General features: G+C 39.3%; 1 protein-coding gene across 1 annotated transcript in view; it reads left to right on the forward strand.

Moving 5' to 3' along the window:
* The window catches only part of EYA2 (EYA transcriptional coactivator and phosphatase 2), a 61,946-nt gene that overhangs the window by 2,712 nt on the left and 50,973 nt on the right, over positions 1–8,261 (forward strand). The window contains exons 2-4 of the mRNA XM_009326728.1: positions 2,604–2,652; positions 3,272–3,414; positions 6,297–6,413. Coding sequence (XP_009325003.1) covers positions 2,604–2,652; positions 3,272–3,414; positions 6,297–6,413 — 309 coding nt within the window. The remainder of the gene's footprint in view (positions 1–2,603; positions 2,653–3,271; positions 3,415–6,296; positions 6,414–8,261) is intronic.

Here is an 8,261-nt window from a genome sequence, read left to right on the forward strand (position 1 = left end):
CAGCGGCTGTATTTGGAAGAGTTTTTTCTGTTTCTTCTTCATACCCAGAAAGGAGAGGAAGGGAGTGGAACAGATGTCCAGCGTGGTGCTAGGAAGGACATTAGAGTCCAGCGCGTAGGCTGGTGGACAGATGACTCTTGGGGTCTGTTGCTGCACAGGTTTGTTTTTTGCTTAATAATAATAAGCAGCAGTGTCGATGCAGTCGTGGCCAGCTCACTCTGAAACCTGTTCCCCCCAGTCATCAATGTCTTTGTTACCAGAGCCACCTTCCCTAAAGCAACAATGCTGCAGTAACACTGCTCTGATACTGCACGTGAAACAGCTGGGAGACTCTTAATGGTATGCATGGGGCAAGAAAGCGGTTCCAGTTGGCTTGCAGGCACTCAGCTGGGTGACAGGTTGCTGGGGAGAGAGCTGAGAGGCTCGGAAACATTACCCAAAAAAGGCTGTTTGCTTTCAGATGCAGAAAAGAGTTCAGTAAGCACCTAAGCACAGACACCTTTATTTTCGCATTTTTTATCTATTCTAACCTAATGTGTAGTTCTTATTAAACAACTGCAATTATCCTGGAGAAGAGAGAAAGGAGTACATGGATAGTATTTAATTCTTTTTTAATTTTAAATAAAGTTATCTCTGAAGATTTCTGAGTTTGTGAAAAAAGGGCCTCCTCTTTGAAGAAAGTGTGCGTTTTAGATGTTTCCATCTTCTAATCAAATGTTATTGTTTCCTAGGAAATTCAGCTCAGTCTTATTATGCTCAGTATTATGTTTCCTAGGAAATTTAGAATTTCAGTATTATTATTATATAGAGTAAACATTATACAAATTAACATTCTAGAAAAATCTTGTAATTAATATTTTCAGTATTATTATTTACATTCTGGAAATCAACATTCTAAAGAAAGAGCAATATCTAATAATTAATATTTTTAGTTGGAACTCATGCACCTCCATTGTTTTTTTCATAAACAAGTGAACAAAGATAAAAATGCATTTTTAAATGAAATTTAGTTTGAAAAGGTTTCAGATTAAATGTCTGTGTTTTTAAAAATTGTTATAATGTAAAATGATAAAGCCATGTAAAATGTTGTGAAAACAGGTTGTGTAGGAAAGAACAATTTCAAAAGAGTGTTAAATCAGGAAGAATGAACGTTTCATGTATGAGCATGTTGGATTTTTTTGGACATTCTCTCCATGTTTACGGCATAACAAGTTACTCAAACCCATAGGACTATTTGCATGTGTTTAGACTTTATGTGTACTTGCGTATTTCCTTAAATAAAACCTGCTTTAAATGTTTAATTCACCAACTTACAAACGGCTGGACAATTGAAGTGGTGCTGTTTTGGACAACTTCATACTGAAGATAATCCTACAGCATTGTGGGTACATCCCTGTCGATGCATGGGACAGCACTGCAGATGTTTCCTGCCTGGCGGTAGCAATATGCGGGCATCGGGGGCACTGCAGGAATCTCCCTTTCCACCCAGCATGTGCACCTGCAGTTGAGAGATCATCTTCTGCATGAGATAGGGTGATACTTCCTATCCCATGTAACAAATTACACCATAGATGCCAGCAGCCAATGTCAAGGATGGTGGTGGTGGTGCTGCCGTCAGCAGACAACATGATGCTTGATGTTCTCCCTGCGTGGAGAAGCTGTGTGCAATTAGTCTGGTGTGTTCACTGATGCAGCCAGCAGATAGGCTGAATCTGTTGTGCCTAATGTCATTATTGATGATTGTGAGGGTGTTTTGGCATTTAGAGTGCTGTAGTAACATCTGACAGCTCCAGCCAGGAACTGAGAAGCAAAATTTGATGGCATTATGGAGGCAACCTGCACAATACTCATGGTGGCATTTAGGTATGATGTTTGCAGTACAACTTGCAGGCAACTTGCAGGTTTTAATTTAGATTTTTTTTAAATTTTAATTAATAAACCTAAATTTATCTCTAAAGATGGTGGCACATTTTTGTTTGATAGTGTTGCAGGACACAACTGCTTGGTACATTGGAAGGCATCCTGCACATATAACCTCTGTGATACGTTTTCTACTGGTTTAATATTTTGATTGCTGGCAGGTCAATAAGGTAGGTTATAGTTAACTCAAAAAATTCAAGAGTAAGGAGATTTACAATGTTGTATTTTTAATGTTTATTTTGATTTGATGTATTTTAATGAACATTAAAGATAGTGAGTCATGGTCTAGGAGAGTACCAAAAAAAAGCAAAAGGGCAAAAAGTACAGTGAGCTTAAATCACTTCAGTAATCATAGTAGTTGCTTTTATGGCCTTTAGCATATGAGTCATCCCACCAAAGCCCAGCTTCATGATTGATATCAGTCATATGAGAAGAAAAAGAAGAAAAAACTGGTAGCTCAATCAATCAGTATCACCCTCAGTTAAAAACTAAATCTATATTTATTTGTTGTTAAGTGGAGAATATCTTTCTTACCTACTTCAGTTTGTGGAGATTCACTAAAAACAAAGTCTTCTAATTCCTGTATATTTTTCTCAAACCACCAGTGGTAAAAACAGTGGTATCGGCTTGGCCATAGAACAGAACTTGATGAAAATCTAAGACCCTTTAATTTTGTTTTCCAGGCAGCAGCAAAGCAGCACCACAGTGTCCTCTCCATCTGTACTCCACAAAGTGAGTGCTCGTGCCAAGTGCTGTAACTTAAAAACCGTGTTTTGCTGAACAGCCATTTTGTGCAGACTTCTGTCACCTTAAAAAGCATTCACCTTAAGCATATCCACCTGTTCCCCTGCATGTCTCTGGCCCAATGAAGTAACTGGTTCTTAACCTTGTTAGATATGGAGTGAAAGAAGGTTTGAGGTACTGTGCACTGTACTTTCGTACCCCTGGGAATCCAAACCTTATCAGTTTGAATATTATTGTGTTTATGAGTGACCACAGAGGAATGTGTTGAAATGTCAGGTTTCCCATGACACTTGCTTGTTTGGCAAACTCAAAATGAAACATAAAATGAAATCAACACTCTGATTTTTCATTTTTTTAACTTGCACATATTTTGTGCAGTCTTAAATTCGCCATGCATTTAGGTAGCTTAATCTTAATAGCTCATATCAGGAGCCGTATACTGAAACAAACTTTTGCCCCAGTCTAGTCAATTCTGAGTTCCCAAAATATTCACCATCATACGTTGGATATTACCTTATCAAAATGTCTGTAAATGTTCTATATGTGCTCTAGAAGATCATGTACCGTAACTATTGCCTTAGACCTTCTGTTTTCTTGTTCTGAATAGACATTATCCCCATATAGTGACAGTCCCGTCTTTCCCAACAATGGCAACGTATGGACAGACTCAGTACAGCGCAGGAATCCAGCAGGCTGCTGCATACACTGCCTATCCTCCTCCGGGGCAGCCCTATGGCATACCTTCCTACAGTGAGTACTCTGACATCATGTTACCTTTGAGGACATCTTCATCTTGCTTCTAGAAAAATATATTTGAAGTCTTAAGTTTTAGAATGAAAGGTCATTTCTGTCTTGGCAATGTTATCTTCTTAGGCTTAGAGGAAAATCTGACTTTGTTAAAACTGTTAGGATTACTTTGAACTATCTGTCAGCTCTTGATATCCTGGGTTATGGTCTTACAAACTAGGTTAAGTTTGGAGCCAGTCAGTAGTAAAATATGAGGCAGCATGAGAAACTCTGATTCGGTAGGATGTGCTACTTAGGAGTAGTAGTTGGTGAGTGTTCCCATGACTCACTGCCAAGACAAAGTCTCTTGCAGTAAATATGATATTTAGGTAAACTACACTTTGCCTTCCTTGATTCTTCCTGGGGTTTCAATGATACAAGCTACTTTAAGAAAAACTTTTTGTATATTATTACAGAAGAACCAAGACACAGAGCAGAATAAGGCACTGGTGAAATGATACAGAGTACTTTGAGTTTGGAAGACAGTTTGTGTTCATACGGATGGTTGTTAGCTGTAGGTGCAGTAAACAGTTCTAACCCTGGTCAGCTTTGTAGCCTGCTTTCCTGCACAGCCTCGCCAGCAGCTGTGGGGAGATGGTGCTGGGCAGGAGCAGCTGGGGGATTCAGAGAGGGGACTAATTAAACCAGCACTCCTGACGGGGGAATGCCTGGTAAACCAAGCGTTAAGAGTGTCCTCAAGCTCTGCATGGAAATACTGAGCTCTTGAGGAAGCTGGGAAGTTCTTTCCACTCCTAAAGACCAAAGAGATACTGCTCTTGCTTAGGTACAGCTCTTTAACATAAGGCTTTGGGCCCCTTATTCCCAGCTGATCCTGTGAGTGCTTGCAGCATTAAAATGACTTCACAGTTCTGTTTCCGCTCCTGGTTTCTCTTGTGCTCTTAAACACCTTCATTTGCTTGGCAAATACAGTATCCCTTCCAACAAGAAGCTTTTATACAGCCATCGACAAGGCTTTTACTGAAGGGGAATTCAGTGCAATGGTCTGGAAGGCCAGGGAAATGGGCTTGGCAGAGCTGAAGCTCTACCAGGATGATGAGAGGAATGTTTTGAGACCCTTTCTTGGAGCTACTTGTGTGTTTGCATCAGCTGGCTGATTTCCAAGGCAAACTCTGAACAGTTGTCCTGTTAGAGCAGGTGAAAGTAGAACCATTTGCTACTGCCTAGAGTCTTTAGGGCATACATGTGTCAGGCCCATATGCTGCTTATAAATCCTGTGGATGACCTCTTAGCATCCTTGAACAGTGATTTCCCTCCCCCAGCCCATATACCCTCTCTAAGATACTCAACACAGCATATGAAAAACTCCACCTGGCTGACAACCAAGAACAATGAAGCAGTATTGTTTTTAGGCACAAAAATAAAACTCGGCCGGTTTCTAGACAAAACAGAACATTGTGTGGAAATTAATTTGGTGCTAAGTTATTCCGCTGTCTGACAACAATTTTTAGACTTCCAAAAAGGCCCATTTGCTGAAGATTAATTGTAGCTGGGGTAGGTTGAATGCTCGCATGCGGAGTGCTGATGTAATTGAAAAGCATGGGATGTTATGAAAAGCGGCGTCTCCGCGCACACTCGCAAATCCCTTCACTTCCCCAGCAGTAATGGAGCCGGACGCTTGCACCAACACATGTTCATTCACTGTCCAAATAAACTTCCTGCGTTTCACAATGCAGTATTGTCATCTTGTTGCTAAGTTGTACTCAAGTTGCATTGCAGCTATTCTCACCTAAAGCTAAAAGAAGTGATTTTTAATAGAGAAAACATTATCTGGAAGAACTTATTCCCAACCTGAGCAAATGCAGACTTGTTGCTTTTAAGAGTCATTAAGCTAGAAAATAGCATGTTTGGTGAAAGGCACATGAATTCGACTTGTCTTTTGGAAAGTTTGCCTACAAGTGCTAAAAGATGACAATAGCCTGGGAAGCATATAAATCCAAGACCAGAACATCAACAGGGTCTTTGTTTAGTCCCAGCACTCAGGGTGTGTCCAATGGCCATTTTTTGTTTTGTGCAAATAGGCATGCAAAGGAGGGAAGGATCACGCCCAAAGGGTTCATAATAAGACGCACCTTTCAGCTGTTTATTTTAATAATACAGCTGTACAATCTTGGCAGCATCTCAGAATAAAATATCAACTCCTTTCACTAGCAGCAAAGGTTTCATCTTGCAATGTTTAATTCAGCTATTGCTGTTCCCCCTGCAAATTGTCGGTTTAATTGCCTGATTTTAGTAATGAAAAGATTTTTGTGGCTCAGGGCTTACCTATTATTCCTGAAATGTATGTTATATCTAACTGAATAGATGATAACCCTCCTGTATGACTTGCCAATAAATATTTTGCTACCAAAGCTGAAAATATAATGCAAGTAAAAGATAACTCTGTTGAGAACAGAAGTCTTGAGGTTATTTCGCTGAAGGTCCTGTTGCTTTGTTAATCATTGCTTGCATCTGGTAACAGTTCAGAAAGTTCATGAGTCAATGAGTTTGTTTAATTCTAAAACAAAACTATTTGTTCAGAAATTGTTTTTGAAAACAGTATTATTTATGGTTGTTTCCCCATCTTAGCAAAAGTTCATTCTGGTGTGAGTACAGGATGTAGCTGACTCAAATAATATTTGTGATTAATTTACTTGACTATTATTTAAGAGTTTACCTGTTTGGGTAATGCAGATAATTAAAAAAAGATATATAAGTAAGTGTAGGAAAAAAAGACTTTATTAGGTTAAAATCTAGCTGAAAAATTTTTAATTCCTAAACTTGCTTTTTACACCTTTGTATGACAAACACTCATGTTCTGCTCCTGGTTCCTACTGTATGCCCCAAAGGCATCAAAACAGAGGACAGCCTGAGCCATTCCCCAGGACAGAGTGGATTTCTAAGCTATGGATCCAGCTTCAGTACCCCGACTGCTGGACAAGCACCGTACACGTACCAGATGCATGGTGAGTACAGCTTGGTGCTTGCAGGATGTGCTATGAGAAGTCAGAATCCTATATACCCCCATATTAGGCCAATTCTTCTTCTTTTGCAATTACAGTGAAAAGCTTAGGTATAGGCAGTCAGGGTAGGGAAGGAGGTAAGTCTTCATAGATTTGTTTTGCTCATCAAGGAATTAATTTCTGGTTGAGGTACTAGATTTAGCACTAGTATACCTTAGGAAAACTTCACATATGATCAATATAAGCTTTGCCTTTCTGCAGAAACTGTGTCTTCTTTTTTTAATTCATTTTGTGACTGCATACCTGGGATTGTTGTGTGAATTCCTAGATTCTGAGCGGAAGAAAAACCAACGTGGTTTTACACTTCATGCAAACAGAAATGTTAGTATTATGTTTCTGCCCTATGCTGTCCTGAACAAACTGCTCTGTGGTTAAACTGCTGTATATTCTCTCCACTATTTCTTTTTAAAAAGCTGATAACTTGATACTAAAAAAATTTTTTTACTGTTAAGACATAACTAATACCTGCTAAGATACATCTGCCTGTTTTAGTTCCCAAAGTACCAACATCATTAATTACCTACATACTACTGAGGTAAGGTTCAGAAGAGCAGAGCTGCAAGCAGCTGTTTTTTCGTCAAGGTTACTGAGCTAAGATTTAGTAAGTTTAGAATAACTTTTATTGTTGTCAGAATAATAATTGATTATAGAATAATCAGTTGGATTCCCTTAAGGCTTCAAAGACAGTGCCTCGTGCTTGTAGCTTTATGACACTTTGTTTTGTTGTACAACCAGGAAGGCCAAAATACACTTTTATTTCTAAAAATAAAACTTAAAGTTCGTTTCTGGTCATTCCATTTGAGAAGCTGTATGAAACACCAGTTCTCAGGAGATTAAATGTTGACTTGCCAACTCCAAGAAAGTCATGAAAGGGTTTAAATCTGAATTGCCAAGAAGTGTAAAGTAAATGAAAATGGTGGAATTTCATTTGTGATTCCCTTTAGCCCATTTCTAGCATGGTATTTGATTTCTTTGAACATTTTGGTGCTGTTGGTCAGAAATCTGAACTGGACATGGCAGGTTTTCATTATTTGGCTGGTATTCCATGTGCTTTTTCTTCCAGGGTGTACTGTTCCTGATCTTTGTGAACTATGTTGATTTTTATTTATTTATCTTTTTATTTTCCTGGGACTTGCTGAGTCATTAAGCATGAATTGGAGGAGGAGTACTAAAATTTGGATGTACTCTGTGTAATCTAAATTTAAAAACACCTGTCCAGACAGTCCTGCAAAGAATGATGATAAATTCTAAGGCAACAATAGCAGATGAGAGGAACCATAGCATAACCATTTCAGCTTTATCAATTGTTTTGCATACAAGAAGAATAATGAGTATATTCTGAGAAATAGATTATGTCCTTAAAATGTCACTCCATCTCTGTGCCTCCACCATGAGTCCCCTGGGAGTGCAGTTTCATTCCTCACCTGTAGGCCTCATATTCTGAGTCCACTTTGGTGTTTGTATTGAACTTAGAATCATAGAATAGTTTGGGTTGGAAGGGACCTCTAAAGATCATCTAGTCCAACCCCCCTGCCGTGGGCAGGGACATCTTCAACTAGATCAGGTTGCTCAGAGCCCCGTTCAACCTGACCTTGAATGTTTCCAGGGATGGGGCATCCACCACCTCTCTGGGCAACCTGTTCCAGTGCCTCACCACCCCCAGCGTAAAAAATTTCTTATATCTAGTCTAAATATACCCCCCTTTAGTTTAAAGCCATTCCCCCTTGTCCTGTAGCAACAGGCCCTGCTAAAAAGTTTGCCGCCATCTTTTTTATAAGCCCCCTTTAAGTA

This window comes from Pygoscelis adeliae, unplaced genomic scaffold, assembly GCF_000699105.1.
Source record: "Pygoscelis adeliae isolate BGI_AS28 unplaced genomic scaffold, ASM69910v1 Scaffold286, whole genome shotgun sequence".
In the NCBI taxonomy this organism is placed as follows: Eukaryota; Metazoa; Chordata; class Aves; order Sphenisciformes; family Spheniscidae; genus Pygoscelis; species Pygoscelis adeliae.